Here is a 19,995-nt window from a genome sequence, read left to right as displayed (position 1 = left end):
CCTCCGAGGACTAAGAACCATTCCTTCGTCCTCCGAAGGTACTTAAGGATATTCTTTACCGCTATCCAATGGGCTTTGCCAGGATTCCCTTGATATCTGCTAACCATGCTCAATGCGAAGGCTACATCAGGGCGAGTACAAGTCATAGCGTACATGATTGAGCCAACTGCGGAAGCGTATGGTACTCGGCTCATTTCTGCTATCTCAGCTTCGGTACTCGGACTTTGAGTCTTACTCAACTTGGCATTGCTTTGTATCGGTAGTTCTCCCTTCTTTGAGTTTTCCATACTAAAACGTTTTAGTACCTTCTCTAAGTAAGTATTCTGACTAAGTCCAATTAGTTTCTTACTTCTTTCTCTTATTATCCTTATTCCCAAAATGTAAGAAGCCTCTCCGAGGTCCTTCATAGCGAAACACTTCCCGAGCCAGGACTTTACCTCCTGCAGAGTCGGGATGTCGTTTCCTATGAGTAATATGTCATCGACATATAGAACGAGGAAGCTTACTATACTCCCACTGGCTTTGACATATACACAAGATTCGTCTTCGCTTCGTACAAATCCAAACTCTTTGACTTTCTCATCGAAACAAAGATTCCATCTGCGAGATGCTTGCTTAAGTCCATAAATGGACTTCTCAAGCTTACACACTCTATCTGGAAGCTTCGGATCCACAAACCCTTCTGGCTGAGCCATGTAAACATCCTCAGCCAACTTTCCGTTAAGGAAAGCGGTCTTGACATCCATTTGCCAAATCTCATAATCATGAAATGCGGCAATTGCTAACATCACTCTAATAGATTTAATCTTCGCAACTGGTGAGAAGGTCTCATCATAGTCAACTCCGGGAGTTTGAGTAAAGCCCTTCGCGACCAATCGCGCTTTATATGTGTGTACGTTCCCATCCACGTCGGTCTTCTTCTTGAAGATCCATTTGCACCCAACGGTCTTACGTCCGGGTACGTAATCAACCAAATTCCAAACTTGGTTATCATACATGGATTGGATCTCGCTATCCATTGCCTCCTTCCACTTTACAGACTCCGGGCCTGCCATGGCTTCCTTGTAGCTATTAGGTTCATCAAGATTTACTAGTGTACCATCACTAATATACGTGTCCCCTTCGGTAGTAATATGAAAGCCATAAAACTGGGGATGAACTCTAACTCTATCGGAACGTCTAAGAGGTAAGGATTCGTCAATTGGTTCAACCGGAGTTTCCTCCTCGGGTTGAGTGCCAGCGGTAGAGGTTCCTTCATCCATCGACTCTTGAATCTCTTCAAGTTCGATTTGCCTCCCACTGTCTCCTTGGCTTATGAGTTCTCGCTCTCGGAAAACTCCTCTCCTTGCAACGAAGACAACATTGTCCTTCGGTCTATAGAAGAGATATCCAAAGGATGTCTGTGGGTAGCCGATGAAAATACATCGCTCACTTCGGGGTTCAAGCTTGTCGTGAGTATCTCGTCTTACGAAAGCCTCGCAACCCCAAACCTTGATATGTGCCAACGAGGGAGCTTTCCCTGTCCACATCTCGTGAGGTGTTTTGGTAACCTTCTTAGTAGGGACTCGGTTAAGGATATGGGCGGCAGTCTCTAAGGCATACCCCCAAAAAGAGATTGGTAGTGAAGCACGACTCATCATAGAGCGAACCATATCCAATAAGGTTCGATTACGCCTTTCTGCCACACCATTCAACTGCGGTGTCCTAGGAGGCGTCAATTGCGAAACTATTCCACACTCCTTGAGATAATCGTGGAATTCAAGACTTAGGTACTCTCCTCCTCGATCGGATCGAAGCATCTTGATTTTCCTGCCCAATTGATTCTCCACTTCATTCTTGAACTCTTTGAACTTTTCAAAGGTGTCTGACTTTTGCTTGATTAAGTAGATATACCCATATCTACTATAGTCATCGGTAAAAGTCACATAGAAGCGGTTCCCATCCTTCGTGGTTGATCTAAACGGTCCACATACATCGGTATGTATTAAGTCCAATAGACCATCGCCCCTTTCACAAGTACTCGTGAAGGGCGACTTAGTCATCTTTCCAAGCAAACAAGACTCGCATGTGTCATCTTCCCTAAGGTCGAATGACTCCAACACTCCATCCTTTTGGAGTTGGGCTATGCGTTTCTTGTTGACATGTCCAAGACGACAATGCCACAAGGAAGCTTTATCCATACTAGTGGAAGAATCAATATTCAAAACATCATTTCCAAAGTCATCAATAATCATAACAGTTTCATATATTCCATTACATGGTATAGCTTCAAAGTAAAAGACACCATTTAGATAAGCCAAAATAGAACCATTCTCATTATTAAAAGAAAATCTAAATCCTTGTCTAAATAAACCATGAAATGAAATGATGTTTCTTGCCATTTCTGGCGAATAGCAACAATTGTTCAAATCTAAAACTAAATTATTCCTAAGCACTAAGGAGTACACTCCAATCTTGGTTACAGGCGACGATCTTCTGTTCCCCATGATTAGATTGATCCTTCCTTGCTCCACATCCCTACTTCTTCTTAGTCCCTGCACATTAGAACAAATGTGATAACCACAACCGGTATCAAGAACCCAAGAAATAGCATGATTAGAATCGTTAGATTTGATTGTATATATACCTGCGAAAGATGGCTTGATCTTTCCTTCTTTGATTGCTTGCAGGTAATCCGGGCAGCTTCTCTTCCAATGTCCTATCTTGTGGCAGTGGTGGCACTCTGCCTCCTTCGGGTTAGAGCAGGGCTTGGCGGGATCAACTTTGGTCCCACTAGAAGAGGCACTATCTCGGGCTTTCACCTTGCGATAGTTCTTCGATGAAGCTTTCCTCTTCTTTCCCTTCCCTTGTCCAATAGCCAAGACAGGAGCAGCGGGCGGATTGGGAGTAGGTGCAACAGACTTGTCTTTGAAGTTGCTCTCAGCAACCCTCAAGAGACCTTGGAGCTTGCTCAGGGTGACCTCTTCTTTGTTCATGTGGTAGGTCATCCTAAATTGGTTGTACATCGGAGGTAAAGAGTGAAGCACCATGTCGATCGCCAAATCTTCACCGAAGTCAACATTTAACTTGCGAAGGCGGTCGACATACCTTTGCATCTTTTGCAAGTGCACGGTAAGAGATTCTCCATGACCCATCTTCGCGGAAATCATGTTAGTGAAAATCTCGTACCTCTCTTGTCTCGCGTTTTGGTGATACCTCTCCAATAAGTCTTGGTGCATCTCGTACGGGTACATGTCCTCGTAGGACTTTTGGAATTCGGAGTTCATGGTGGCGATCATGATGCAATGTACCTTCGTTGCATCTCGCTCATGAGTTTCAAATGCGGTGATTTCGGCTGGAGTAGCAATTTCGGTGTTGATTTTCTCGAGCTTCTCATCAAGGACATACTCTTTGTCCTCATAGCGTGCAATGGTGCGAATGTATCTTATCCATTCGCTAAAGTTCGTTCCATCGAAGGTGACCTTTTGGCAAAGGCTCATCAATGTGAAAGAACTAGCAGCAGCGTTGTTTGCGTTCGACATCTATAATTAGAAAAGGACAAAGATAGATTAGAATAAGAATCCCTAATTATCACCCAATAAGAAAATTAGGGCTAGGATCCAACAATAACATTTACATACTAGAAAAGGGATGCCGTAATCTAACATGCAAATAAATTGAGGGTAAGTGAATGACGATTCACTAATTCTCCATCACGAAACTTAAACTATTAGTCCTAAGTGTTTTTGAGAATTCCTAGGTTCGGATGAGATTCATTGAAACTATTCAATGGCATGTTTAAATCTCGATATGCCCCTCTTGTTTGTGACTGGGATGCCGAGGATCACAAAGCTGGTGTGAATTACCATGCAAATTCACATGGTGCCTTCATTGTAACAATCACCTATTCGATGTGCCGGTAAACCACACACGCTCCATCGAACTATGATATACAATGAATCACCCTTTGCCACATTCGCTTAGAACCAATTAGTGTGCCGGTAAACCACACACGCTCCACTAACATCTTAGCAAGGTGCAAAGTGTAATTTCATGGGATTGCATCAATTCACTTTTCCTAAAGTAACTAGGATTGGGAAATTTTAAAATATGTGTAGTTACTTTGTATTTCTTATTATACTTTTAATGAGAGGATGAGGTTGCCCTATCCTACCCGTTCGGCTAACGACCCTCCACCAATCAAGCAAGCGGTGGGTGTGAGTGTACACCCATTAAGCGCCATTTTATAGGCCGCAACCTTATACCCACCTTATAGATCGGCTTCGTGAATGAGGCCTACTAACGGTAAGACTAGCATTTAGTTATACATATATATATATATATATTATTCTAGTAATATTATATTAGTATAGGGTTGTGTTTTAAACTTTTAAAATCTAGGGCTTGAAATTTAAGTTGTCTAAATTAAAACTTTTAATCACAAAAGTAAATTTCAAAACAAAAGGGTAGGTTTTAAACATTTAAAACATGGAGGATCAAATAACAAATAATTCCAATTAACAATTAATATCCTAATTATCTATATTTGATTTATTCAAGATTTCTTTTAAGATAATTACCAAAATAATCAAAATAATTAATTAATTATCATATAAGGAAATTAAATATTTAATTAGTTGATAATTACCTTTGATTAGATCAAGATAACAATTATATTTATCAGAAAAACGAATTTATATTGATCTAATTAGTTTATGGTAAGTTAAGATAAGATAAACACAAAGAAATCCCGAATCTGGCCATTCCTGACGCCTGGACTCGCCGAGTGCACAAATGGACTCGCCGAGTCAGGCCTACTCGCCGAGTCCACTTTGAGACTCGCCGAGTCCATGACTCAGAAACCAAAAATTCGAATTTTGCAGGTTTGTTTCAGTTAATCAAGCAACAATTTACAGAAAACCAAGCTAGTCTCTGATACCACTGATGGGTTTTAGCCATAAGATCTTTCCTATGTGCGCATGCAAAACCCTAATGCTCGGATCTAGGCTTTCTAATAAACATGCTTTGAATCCAAGACTTCTAATTACTAATTAGGTTAAATAACAACATTAAAACAGATCTAGAATCATACCTTTGAGTTCCTTGTTGATCTTGAGGTCTTGGAGCTTCTAGAGTCACAAATGTCACTCCTCTAATGGCTTACAAACACCAAAGCAAGGAGGATGATTTGGGAGAGAGGAGAGGGGAGGAATTCGACCAGAGTTCTCTTACTTTAGGTCAAGTGTCGAATTCCATCAGCCATGGGGTCTATTTATACTTGTAGACTCCTTAAGGATTACAGATAAGTCCCTATCAGATAATCTTCTCTTAAGGCTATCCAAATCCATTCCTAGATAACTCTAATGGACGATTTTAGCTATCCTAATCCTCTTAGAATTCGTCCATAGTATATCCAAATGGATTTACAGTTTAAAGCTTAACTATCAAACAATTGACAGTTTATACCCCTTTATTTAATTAATCTCTTTAAGTCACCAAATTAATTCCAATTAATTCTATGACTTATATTAATCAAATAACAATATATTATTCATTATATTATTCTCATAATATATTAATAATATTTATTCTCTCTTAATAAATCATCCTATCAAGTTGCTATGGTGAAGGCAACCCAAAAGGACCATGCACAACCGGATATAGTTACAGCCTTAGACACTATTCCAACAGAAATAACATGCAAAGCCTCTGCGTTTACATCCATGTATGGCCCTTTTTGCTCAAAAGGCCATAATAACCACTTTAAAGCTTGCATGAGGGTTACAATGGCATAAATCTTGCACCTTTATGCCTTAACCACTCTTAGGGACCCCAGATCTGAAAGGATCTTTGCTTGGTACATCCTTGTCCCATAGTTCAGGCTCCATGGACCAAAACTCTCATAAAGTGGACATAAATAGATCTAAGAAGTTATAAGTCAAGATGAAGACTTGATTACCAGAAAATGATGGAAATGAGATGGTGTTGCTGGATCTACAAGTTCCTCCTTGAACCTTCAATCTCCTTATTCCTCTTCTAGTCTCCAAGAACACCAAAATACTCAAGAATGGCTCACACACTCACCAAATGATCTAGGCTTTCGTGGATTAAGTTATGGATAATGGGGGCTGGGAATGGAACCAAGAGGAGGAGAACAAGATGCTTAAATAGGGTGCCAAGTCCCGAATTTAGGGTTTCCCAAACCCTGACTAACTCGCTGAGTCGGTCCTCCGACTCGTCGCGTAGGTCACTTATCCTGCGACCCGGAACACGCTCTTACTCGTCGAGTCACCCCACCTACTCGACGAGTCACCTTATGTTTTTGAGGTTTTCCTTTCCTTTCTAGGTCTTCTAAATTCGGGGTGTTACAGTTAAACATAATCAACATGCTAGGAACAATGGCTTGAGATATTATATTAGCTTTACTAGTTATATAAGTAGTTTGAAACTTGTAACAAAATAAATGTAATTGACTTTTGGTGATTAAATAATAGAGATCATTTATGAGTTTGTTTACTGCCTTTTTCAATTGTTTATTCTTGTGTTTAGTTTTGCATGTTTTACTTCCAGAATAATTTAATTATTCAAATTCTACAATCATTCATACTTTTGGAAGTAAGTAGTGAATTAAGATTGTCATGAATTAGATTGTAGATTATCTAAAAGAGTTAGACATAACAATTATATTGCTACAACATTCATGAGTACTTAGAAAAGGATATTTAAGTATTGGATAAACCCACGCTTAGAGAATTACTTCATGGATTATATCATGAGTAATTATGAGACGATAATATCTTATATTCTTAAAATGGAGATATATGAGTTGTATTTTACAAGTCGGTTGTGCGTTGGTGTTGCGAAAACGCATTAGTAACATGATGTTATAAAACACATTGTCATGTATAATTTGATGAGTAAAGGATACAAGCATATGAGTCAAAGTTTATTCGTTCCTTTTGCCCTAACCGGAAAAGTGATATCTTTAGGCCCCTCAGTGATTTGGTGTTGACATATAGTGTTGGGCCCAACCAGGACTCAGTTAATGTGTTCAATTTGAAGTCTTATGTGGTCATTATAAATCAGAAATCATGAAACAATATTTTAGATAATGAGATTGATTTTAGTCCATCTCTCATGTATGTACGATATCTAGTAGAACGGATGAATATTATATCACTTATCTTAGGGCCAATGCCTGGTTAATTCAGGGTACAACAGATGTTATGGAAGCACTCTTTGTTGTCTAATTTAGAAGTTATGTTGCTAATTACAGTTATAGACTTATCCAAGTGGGAGGCTGTTGGATTAGGTGTTTAAGCCAATAACTGAATTAGTATATACTTGAATTATTAGCAAAGTCTTTTTGGGTTGCGCTCAAACCTAGTAATTGAATATGATGACTTTTAGAGTGTGTGTGTGTGTGTGTGTGTGTGAGAGAGAGAGAGAGAGAGAATGATTTATTGATTTGTTATATGATTAATGAATAGTAATGAATGAATTTATTAATTTGTTATAAAAATAATATATTAATTAGACATAGTATTTTTTTAATTAATAATTAATCAAAAATTAGTTAGAATTAATTAAAAGTATAAGGGTCTAATTGCAATTGTTTAATAGTTGAACACGAGGTTCCAAAACCTTCCTCCTATGGAGGTGGACAGTTTCTTGGTGGATAATATACATTTTCTAAAATACCCCTTATAGATAATTATAGATAATTAGGGAGTAGATAATTATCTAATTTGATATATTAATATAATATTCAAATTAGGGTTATCTAGGGTTTCCTAATCTAATTATAAATGGACCCTAAAGGATCCATTTTTTCGGCCATTCTTTATTACCAAGGCATATCCGAAATTCCTTCTCCTTTCTACTTTCTCTTTAAGCCTCCTTGTTGCTAAGGTTGGGTGTGAACCATCAAAGGCAAGAGATTTTTAGTGCTAGCTTCCAAGAGTTTTCAAGAATGATTGTTTGATTGTTTACTGCAACAATCAAGAGGTATGTTTTCTTTTGTGAATTTCGAAATTACCTGAGGTTATAGGGTTCTTGTTGTTCAATAAAATGTTATTTCAATAATGTTATGACTAGATCTAATAGGTTGCATGTACCCTTAAGTGTATAAGGATTTATCCGCGTTATTGCATGTAAAATCATCACTAATAGTACAAGTTGTAATGCATAGTGTACAAGCATGTTAATGCCTAAAGTACAACTTTAATCTATCAACTTTGTATAACATGTCAATTTCAACCATGCTATTCAACTTTGTAAAATATCATTTTCACCATTTTGTTTTTTAAACTTTCGTGCTTATTCCGTAGTAAATATATATAAATAAACTTTTTCGTCACATACTTTGTAAAATTCATTTTTTCACCCCTCTTTTTAAAATGTTACTTTGATTATCTCAGCAGAGAAAATCATTGTACTTAATACTACAATTGTTAATGCACAATATATAATAGAGTGTTTATATATTTATATATTTAAATGTATTAAACTTCAACTAAAATAATGGATAATTGAGTATTTATATGTTTATACATTTAGATATAATAATATATACTACATAACCAACATATGATTTTCAGTCGATGTATGACCAACATAAGTGTCGATGTTGTTGCAAAAGGGAGTGCTTATAATCATTGTAAAAATGAACCCTCTCCCCTAAACATTACGAAATCAATGAGTAACAATGATAGAAAACCCATTTTTATGTAATAACATGTATTTTTTGAAATGTTATTTTTTTTAATAAATAATATAAAATTAATGGAAAAATAAGTACAAAAAAGTTTAATGGTAAAATATGTATAAGAAAAAGTTTAATGGTATAATGTGTACAAAAAAAAAAAGTTTAATGGTATAATGTGTACATAATAAACAGCAAAATCCATGTCAGCAACCACGTGGCATTACACGTGGCGGTTGACCTACTATCACCGGTAACGTAATGATATTTTTTGAACAAAGGTAAAGTTTAATGGTCATATGTGTACAAACTTTATAGTTAGTTGGCGATATGTATATAAAAAAAAGTTTAATAGTATTTTTTGTATAATACCGATACTTCATTACCCTTACAAGTCATTTTCCCTTTCAAATATGTGTCTAGAGTATCATATCGATCACGCTTTAAGTTCAATTTCTATGTCATAAAAATTACACTTGAAATATGTTTTCTAAATAAAAACAGATATGTCAAATTTTGAAACATTTTATGTCCTATTATAAGAATCCATCCTCTCCGACATGATTTCCGTTAGTTCAAATTAGAGTATTCCAAGTTACCGGTCATTTTGATAAATATATGGGAAAAATGAATCTAAACTCAATTAATACAGAAATCAAATATATATATTTTTATTAATCTTCCTATCTAGGAGATCAAAATAATTATAAAAAAAATTATAATCAATACAGATAATTAATTAGTTTCATATGTCATATTATATGAATAGAAAATACGAAAATAAATTTGAACAAAACTTAGAAGCATATTTAACTTTTCCATTTAATATCATGCGTTCATTTCCGTGAATATTTCTATATTGTAATCATCAACAGTTATACTATATTAATAAAGTTGAATCTTAAACTTTTTAGAAAGAAAAATAGTATTTATTTTGTGAGGAAGGTACAAGTAGGAATGGCGAATGATAGGAAGTTTGTAAGGTACAAGTAGGGAATGCACGTCACATTGAAATCCTCCTACCTTTTGTCATCAAGAGAAAGCCAGTTGGAAATCCAATACTTTCTCTCTCTAAAACTACCTTTCTCTCTCTACACCCACCAGGATTATAATCAAAAACCAGAATCAATCCAATTTTGCTTTCACGAAACCCTCTCCCATTTCCAAAAATTCCCTTCAATGACTACTCTCCACCAATACCATTAGTTTTTTATTTCCTCTAACTCACATCGCCGGCAACCATGTCCTCAGGCTTCCCCGGCGGTCATCCAGACTACTTCAACATCAACATCGGCACCAACAACGTCAGCGGGAGATCCATGTCTATGATGAATATGACCAACAACCCACAAGGCTCTTACCGGTCACCACTTGCCGGAATTCTTGCTGACCCATCTTCTCAGATCGGACTCAGGCGACCTGAGTTGATGGGGAAAAGATCTCTGGCTGAATTCCAACACCATCACCAACTCCAGCAGCAAGCTGCGTTTTTCTTGAGAAACGTGAAACAAAGGCCTTATAATCAGCATGCTTCTCCTGTATCTCCGCTTTCTCTAGTGGATTTTCCGAATTCGCCGGAAGTTTCTTCGGTTTCTAATATGTCTTCATCGTCTTTGTCGTCTGTTCCTCGCTATGGCGTTCCAGTTATGCAACAAGTTCATCCGGCGAGTGTGCAAAGTTTTAATCTTGGTAATGGAAACTTTAACGGCGTAATGGGTAATTACCAACATAACAATCGTGGCAATTTTCCGCGAGTTTCTTTACCTAATTTAGCGGCGAAACAATCGGCGGCCAGTCAAGAAACGGAGGGGAAGATGATGAAACGTCTGCAAGAGCTAGAGAAACAGCTTTTATTGGACGATGAAGACGGAGAAAACGATGTCTCCGGCGTTACTAACAGCGAGTGGTCGGAAACGATTCACAACATACTCGGTTCCACCCCGGTGGTGAAAGCGGAGAACACTGTTTCTCCTTCTCCGACGTCGTCGTCTTCTTCGTCCTGTGCATCTTCCTCCGCGTCTCCAGCGACCCCAATTTGCCCAAAGCAGTTGCTATCCGACACCGCAGTTGCAATTGCCGACGGGAAAAACGACTCAGCGATGGAAATCCTCACGCGCCTCAACCAGGTTTCAAACGCGCTTGGTACCCCCGAGCAGCGATTGAGTTTCTACATTGCGTCCGCACTCCGATCGCGGCTAAGCGGGAACCCGACGACGGCGTCGGAGTTGTATGGAAAAGATCACATCGTGTCAACCCAACTGCTCTATGACAAATCCCCATGTTTCAAGCTTGCTCTCATGGCAGCGAACGACGCCATTCTCGAACTGGGGCAGGCCGAGAACAGCATACATGTGGTAGATTTCGATATAGGTCAGGGCGTTCAGTACGTGTACTTACTTCACGAGATTGCGGCGGCGCGTAAGGTTGATAAAGAGACAAACATTTCATTAAAGCTTACAACTTTCACAGACTTTGGTAATGGGGGTGCTGATAGATTGAAACTCGTGGGTGATGGTCTGAGTTCCCTTTCTAACAAACTGGGTGTCCCCTTTTCTTTCAATATTTCAACTTTGAAATTATCCGATCTCAATGCGTCGGCCTTAATGGTGGAACCCAGAGAAGTTCTGGTTGTGAATTTCGCTTTCAAGTTGTACAAATTGCCAGACGAGAGCGTGACTACGGAGAATCTGAGAGACGAGGTGTTGCGGCGCGTGAAGGGGTTGTCACCGGCGTTGGTGACGGTGGTGGAGCAGGATTTGAACGCCAACACAGCGTCGTTTGAGACGCGCGTGAGCCAGTCGTGTGGGTATTATGGGGCGTTGTTGGAGTCGCTGGACGCGACGATTGGGAGGGATAACTCGGAGCGAGTGAAAATCGAGGAGGGACTGAGTCGGAAAATGATGAACTCGGTTGCGTGTGAGGGGAGAGACAGGGTTGAAAGATGTGAGGTGTTTGGGAAATGGCGGGCCCGAATGAGCATGGCTGGGTTCGAGCCAAAGGCGATGAGTCAACTCAGGGCTGAAACATTAGTCTCGAAGGTGAACTCGGGCACACGTGGTCATCCGGGCTTCACGGTGAAGGAGGAGGCCGGCGGGATTAATTTTGGGTGGATGGGCCGGAGTCTCACCGTCGCATCGGCGTGGCATTAGCATAATTGTAATATCCGATTTAAAATTTTTAAACTATAAATATGGAAAATATGATTTAGTGTGACTTGTACCATCAAAATTTCAGCTAATTTTTAATTTTCAATCTATCGTATCAATTATAATGTCTTATTGTCTTTTATTTATGATTCGCAAAACCATGGTATTTCATTGTTTTTTGTGATTTGACGTTTTAATGATAGCGTTCATACTTGTGATCTTTTAAGATTTATTTTACTTGAGAGTTGAGATTACAACGTTTCCTTTTATTAAACAAAAGCCTGAAACTATACAAAAATATTATTTCGCAATCGATGGAGATACATCATACCGATCTTATGATAAACACATAAAAACATCGAATCAAATGACCCCTCACCAACGACCCCTTCCTTTATTCAATTGTGTGTGTTTATACACGTTATACCGGCTTAGACGGGTATTAAGTACAGTAGGGTGACGTGAGCTTGAAGGACCAAGTTCAGGACCGGGAAAATGCGGGGTGTGAATTTGCTGAATATCACTCTGATCCATTGGAATCACATGCCAAATCTAATGAATTTGCTAATTAGCTTCCTTAATTATTTATATGTGAACAATTTTTTAGTTTTCATCGTACTCGCTAATATAATTGCTAACGGTCTATTATGTATCGAATCTTATCATAAAATTAATAAATTTTGCTTATGTATAAAAAATTATATGTAGGGGTCTATGTTTATATTTCGCATAGGGTCTTCAAAATCAACAAAACGACCATATGATCAAATTTATTACATTTGACATTTGGACAGATCGAATTAAGCATGACAGGTGAAATCGATAATGCTGATATGATTGTAGTGGATGAGAAACAAGAATGAGATGAGACTACAAGAATGAGATGAGATTGGTCATCGCCTAACAAAGCATGGAGGCAAATCCATGGATATGATGGATACCATGGACTAAATAATTTCCGAAGTAGGAACTTCTATGGAAGCTTCATAGGAACGAGTCAAGGATTTATACCAAAAATGGTAAACCGTCCCATCTGGATGGTGTTGTAAATAGCTGTCAAATGTCATAACTGATATAACTTTGGGAACAATAACAAAGTTCTTTTAAGGTTATCATCAAGAGATAAAATAACTAGAAAAAGATTTAGGATATTGAGATAAATAGTTTAGTAATTTATTACATGATAATTGTTGAACATTCTATAAACCCTAAGAGGGTGGACGGTTTTGGAGAGACTTTAGGATTTTCTTGAATCGTTCCTGGTAACAGATAAGCAAATTATTTGATTAGGATTAAGTCTGATTATTTAATTAATTCAAATAAACTTTATCTTCAAGTGACCTCAACTATATAAAGACCCATCTAGCCTTCATAAATATGATCCCACACTTTACAAGAGTGAGAATTCGGTTCTCATGGATTTTCTTCTCTCTCCTTAATTTTCTATGGTTTTAGACTTTTGGGTGTGAGCCTTTAGGGGCATTCCTACTTTGGGTGCTAGATCCTTCCAAGAGAAACCAAGACTTCAAGGTCTTCAAGGGAATCAAAAGTACATACTATTTTACTTTAAAGGTTAGTAATCTTATCTCTCTTGGTAGTTTAAATTCATAGTTTTGAAAGTATGTTGTTATAATAGTAAAACATAGATCTAGGGTGCATGTAGACTTAGGGTTGTTATTGAATGATTATGTTGCCTAAAGTCCATACATATATGCATATAAACCAAACAGATGGTACATGTCAAACCCGACACTAGGGCCATCATATCTCGATAAATATCAGAACACTAACAATATTTTGGGTGTGCCAGAGTTTGAATCATGAACCTACTGTATGTAATTTTGCACGTCATACAATAGGCTTTCAAAGTTACAAGAGATATACCCCGTGAATATAACCATTTTATTAAACCATAATTTTTACACAAACAATAAGTGGTTGAGAAACGGTGGGTCGTATACACAACTAAAACAAATAAATAATAAATACATATATACATTAACACCCCATGACATTTGGAATGTTGGTTATAATTATAATGTTCAGTCTAGATTGAAAATCAAGAAAAATAGAGAGGAACCCACTTTGGTGAAAATGTCAACACAATGTCGAGAAGACTGGACGCTAAGAACTTGTATTTGACCCATTAACCTTATCCCGAATAAAGTATATGCTAATATCAATATGCTTGGTTCATTGATGTTGAACCATGTGGGAAACAAATTACATAACATTGGCATTATCACAAAAAGCAGTGGTGCCTCAAGTGGAAGGTTGATGATGTTTTTGTATCAGGCTTAGAATCTAAGATGTTTCAGTAACTACATTTGCAACTCCATTGTATTTGGCTTCAACACTTAATTGAGATATGGTACCTTGTATTTTGGATAACCATGATAACATGTTATATCCGAGAAAGATAGAGTTTCCAAATATAAAGCATCTAGTAGTTGGGTAGCGAGCCCAATCATCATCTGAATATGTAGTAGGGTATGTAGTCACAGTAAGGTATACAGGTGACTGGGTAAATAACCGAAGGTCGTGATCTATGGTGCCACATATATATGAGAATGTGCTTAATAGCATTTAGATTAGGTTCCCGAAGACCGTACATTAACATGCATATTTGATGAACTACATATGTGATATCAAGTCATGTAAAGGTAAGATATTGTAATTCTCCAACCATGCTTCTGTTAGTTCTGTAAGAGTCAGATCAGCAACTGGGGAACCTGAACCATCAACTGGTTTAAACATGCAAGCATAATTAAAATATTTTCTCTTTCCAAGTTTTATGTTGCAAACTTCTATTGGGAGAGGAACATGCATGTTTGATCTCTCGACACTGTTATTATAATAAAGTAATAAAGATCGCCTATATTATTCATGGAAAACTTTATGGCAAGTGATAAGAATAGGAGTAATCAAACAATGACAAGAAACATTAAGAGATTAATCAAAAAACAAATTTCGGTTAAGAAAATCTCTCACAAAGAGAGATTGCACAAAGTTATTTTTTACATGCAACCCTAGTGTAACTTATATACTAGGTTGATGACTATTCTAAATTCAAATCCCTACAAATCATGGATTTGAATAACTATGATAACTACCATATATGAAAGATATATACTATACAAATTAAATCCTATCACAAAGATAGTAGATCATGAAACTTAGCTAACAAGTAATATACCGCGCTGTATTCCGAAGCCTGGTCAACGTCTTTGGCGCTGAAGATGTGTTTAACGTGATCAAGTTTTACAGATCAGATTATAAGGTTTGATCTTACAATCTCCCCAAATATGATGATGTCAAAACCTATTCCAACGTGTCTTTAAAAAGGACTTTTTCAACATCTGAGATGATCTTAGATTAATCCATTTGTAATCGTCACTAGCTAATTCATCTCTTTTTTTGTCAAGTTCATAAGAGATAATCTAGTGATAATAGCCAGCTTCTGGTTTTCCCTTACATACCAATCTCAAATGAAAGAGATGTTTAGTTGGAGCTTTATGAAGATGAAGAGACCATTGAAAGCACATATGTTCATTGTTGTTAACATAGAACATTCCATGTTCAGGTTCTTTGATGAAAAGATGTTGAATGCACTCAACATTTGCTGGAAGAGAATTATTGATGTAGACAATCCCATAAGGAAGTAAGAACTTTGAATGTTGTAGAGAATGAAGTTGTAGGTATGAAGATGCACCAGGGAGAGGGACTAAATCCATATTTCTAACTTTGTTGATCATTATGATGATTGCAAGCTTCAACTCTTGTGCATGAATACCCTTGTGATTTATAAGGATAGCCTGAATTTCCAGCCATTCACTATATCCATATCTGACAAGATCAGATACATGAATCTTTCAAGGATATTCTCTTTTTGTGTATTTCCTCATTAAGTTCACTGTTAGAGTTCTTTATCCTTTGGTTTTGGTACATATAACTTTCACAATGGGATCCAGAGAGAATCTTCGATTGAGGACATCAACATATTTAAATTGTATTAAACTCTGTTTTTCTTATCTACCTCAACATTAAAAAGTTGAATTGTAGCAGTGGGATCTGATGCTGATACTTTAGTAGGAGAAACTTTTGGAGCTGATGAGGAAGATTTTTTTTCTAAGAAGAATTCCTTCACATGTAGCAACATTATGCTCAACAACAACAACTCTAACATTTAATATAGACAAACCCCACTCAACATATACTTTAGATAACTTCGTAATCTTCAGGCCTTTTTTGTGTTTAACAGGATCAGAGATTGAGGCTGAATACTTATGTTTCTAGACAAAGTTAAGTCATCATCTGATTTGATGTCATTGTTGACATGTTTCTCCACTTGAGTCTGAAACTTACCCTCAGGTTGAGACTCCCTCTTAGCCTGATAATCAGTTAGGAGAATTATTGAGAGAGGAATAGCATGGGCGTAAACTGAATCATCAAGGAAGTCAAGTTCAAGAAATCCTTCTTCGTCTTTAGGAGGGATTGAGCTTTCATCATTTTTAGCCAAAATTTCTCACACACAACTTTTAACATGTTAGCTTGAAGAATTGAAATTGTATTCTCCCCTATTTTGACATTTTCAGAGCAAACATCTATAGTTAGTGAAGGACATATAGGATTATCTTAATCCTTTGGAGAGACATCCATTACAGGAGTTTCTTGAGACGGGGAGGAAACATCATTCATTTAAGAATCAATAGGAGTTGTATGAGTAAGTGGAGGGTTATTGTTATCCTTTGGTGGTAGTTGATCATTAGATAATGGTGGTGGTGGAGGTTGTCGATTACTTGATGATGGATTGGTGGAGGTATATGGAAGAATTGAAGGGTTTTGAATACTACAACATCCTATGGTGCACATACAACCCTAAATGCTTTGGATCTATGTTTTCTCTAATTATACATGTAAAATTGTTTCCAAAGCATCAAGCCTACAACTAGCATGTAATTGACATAAACAACATATAATACTAGTTAAGAGTTTACCTCTTTATGTACCTTGTAGAACTTGTTGTATTTGGCCTTTAAGAACTTAGTTCCCCAAGTGTGACACCTCAAATGGTTCACAACACACCTTAGACAAAGGATGAATTTTGAGAGAGTTTATGCATGCTAAAATCGGTTATGTTCTTCCAAAGATCACTAGGGTGTCGATTTTAGTAGCCTAGGGTCTTCTTATACAGTGTGGCTAGGATTAGGGTTACATCCATATAAAGCCTAATGTGAATGACTTTTCACCTTACTTAGGATCCATGAGTTAAAACCTCCATGGACTACCATATTGGTTTAGCCCATCCTAAATAACCATAACCCCACTCCATAAGAATGATTGATTTACTAAATCAATCCCCTTACATTTAATTAGTCTCTTTTGATCACTAAATTAACTCCAAATTAATTCTTGATAAATACTAATTAAATAATATGATTTCATATTAATATATTAGAACTTATAATATATTAATGAATCATAAATAACCTCTTCTCAAAAGTCCATCCTATCAAACTGTCGTGGTGATATGCAACCCAAATGGACCATGCTACTCCCGGGTCAAGTACATACCAATTATAGTTATGGGATTAGACACCTAATCCAACAATCTCCCACTTGGATAAGTCTAATAACTATTACTGCAAGTATGACTCCAAAATCCCGACTAGCAATCGTAGCTCTTAAAAGCCGTTGTCGAACTCTGACCTAGTCAATGACGCGTCCATTAGATAAGGGATCATATATTCCTACATTCTAGACATCGTATGGACATGAGACATGGATTATAATCATTCTCTCTGTCCATCTGATGTTTCCCGATTTCCAATTTAAGACGACCGACTAATTGAACAAATCAAATCAGTTCAGGCTTGACCAAGCACTTAGGGGTGTCATCACTAAATCATCGAGGGGCCCACAGATATCGCTTTATCCACATGGGGTAAAAGGAATGGATAAACTTTGACTCAAATTCTTTCTTCTACTTACTCATTAAATTACACATAACAATATGTTTTATAACACCAAGTTACTGGTGCGTTTACATATGTCAATGTGCAACCAACTTGTAAATTACAAATCACATGCCTTGGTTTCAAGAATATAAGATATTATTGTCTCACAGTCACTTGTGATAAAATTCATGAAGTGATTCAGATGAGCGTGGGTTGAATCCAATACTCGAATCTTATTCCAGGAGTACTCATGAACACTGCAGCAAACTTGTGCTATGTCTAAAACACTTAGGCAAACTACAGACCCATTCATGATAGTCTTGCCTCAATACCTACTTCCAAAGTATGATCGACTGTGGATGGTTTGAATAACCTAGTTATTCGAGAAGTCAAAACATGCAAAGTGAAATACAAGACTAATACTATTCCTATATGGCCCCAAAACTTTTGAGTGCCATATTGATTACTCATTATTCATTGTATAATGTTTCGAATAATCAACTTAATACTTGAATTAAAACAATAGTTGTCCCATGCTCCAAGCATGCACATTATGTTTATCTATGATCCATACTTTGTGAAATATATCAACTGACAACATTTCAATGATGCTCATTTCATAATTCCAAATCAATACCGTAAATGTAAGAATACCAAATTCTTGCCATTTACTGCAAACTGCTAGATTCTAAAATTATATGCAATGATCCTCTTGTAATACTATGCACAAAAGTCATAGAGACTTGGCAACCGACATTACAAAGTATTCCAATGGAGATCAACTCCATGGAAATGAAGTCTCATATTCAAAGTACATTCCTTTAAACGTCCTTCTTGCATTGAGTTTTCTAAGCTCACACAGATTTAAAGAATAACTTCCACTTATGGAAACATTTCCATATTCCCATTTTGACTATCACTTCTGAACAAGGGTTACCACTTTTCAGAATATGTCAATATGGTCCTTCCAAAATTCACACTATACTTCCAACTGTCCACGAGCAACCAATCTTTGGTAAATCTCAGATTGTCCTCTACAATTGCGTAACCATTTTAGTCGTATCCAGTTATGGTCATTTTTCCCTCTTAATGCCCCATGCATTTGGAAAATTCAGAACACATAAATATTTTAGCATATGCAATCGATCCTATACCCGAAGCATATGAGACACGATTCATAATGTCTTGCATAAAGACATGATACTTGATCGGTCTTTTGCAATAATATTTCTATTTGCCATGTTCTCACATTTCGAACTATGAAGAGGGATGTCGTAATCATAATCGAATTTGAGAACGCAATTAACATTTCATATATATATATATATATATATATATATATATATATATATATATATATATATATATATATATATATATATATATATATATATATATATATATATATGTTCAGGTTCATTTGAGACCATTCTAATTTTGTGAGACCGTGAGACCAAATCTAAAAATAATTTTAAAATGCAAAATAAATAGAAAAATCAAAAAATTATTTTTTTCAATATTATTTTCGGAACTTGAATTAACTAAAAAAAATATAAAAAAATTAAAAAAATCCTTTTTTTTTTGAAAAATATGTGAAATATTTTAATAGAATATTACACTATAAATATTCTAAAAAATAATTTTAAAATTCAAAATAAATGGAAAAGTCTAAAAATTCTTTTTTTAAATATTATTTTCGGAACTTGAATTAACTAAAAAAAATTAAAAAAAAAAAATCCCGTTTTTTTTGAAAAATACGTGAAATATATTATAATAGAATATTACACTGTACATATTCTAAAAAATAATTTTAAAATGCAAAATAAATGGAAAAATCCAAAAATTCTTTTTTTAAATATTATTTTCGGAATTTAAATTAACTAAAAAAAATAAAAAAATAAAAAAATAAAGAAATGCGTCTCACGGTCTCACAAAATATATGTGGTCTCAAATGAACCTAACCCTATATATATATATATATATATATATATATATATATATATATATATATATATATATGAATTCCCTTATGTTGAACCATTCCAACATAGCATATATATATATATATATATATATATATATATATATATATATATATATATATATATATATATATATATATATATATATATATATATATATATATATATCCTTGACTAAATTTGATTAAAATCTCATTCTAAGCTTTTAGATTTTGAAATGAAGTATA

At 36.0% G+C, this 19,995-nt stretch overlaps 1 protein-coding gene across 1 annotated transcript; it reads left to right on the top strand.

Annotated features, from left to right (window-relative positions):
* Positions 1 to 9,620: 9,620 nt before the first annotated feature.
* On the top strand, positions 9,621 to 11,948 carry LOC111908450 (scarecrow-like protein 8). Its single transcript, XM_023904280.3, has one exon. It carries the CDS (start codon positions 9,925 to 9,927, stop codon positions 11,830 to 11,832), a length of 1,908 nt encoding a protein of 635 aa, XP_023760048.1. The 5' UTR covers positions 9,621 to 9,924; the 3' UTR covers positions 11,833 to 11,948.
* Positions 11,949 to 19,995: the final 8,047 nt, after the last annotated feature.

This window comes from Lactuca sativa, chromosome 8 (assembly GCF_002870075.4).
Source record: "Lactuca sativa cultivar Salinas chromosome 8, Lsat_Salinas_v11, whole genome shotgun sequence".
Lineage (NCBI taxonomy): Eukaryota > Viridiplantae > Streptophyta > Magnoliopsida > Asterales > Asteraceae > Lactuca > Lactuca sativa.
This window is presented reverse-complemented; position numbering and strand designations above follow the sequence as displayed.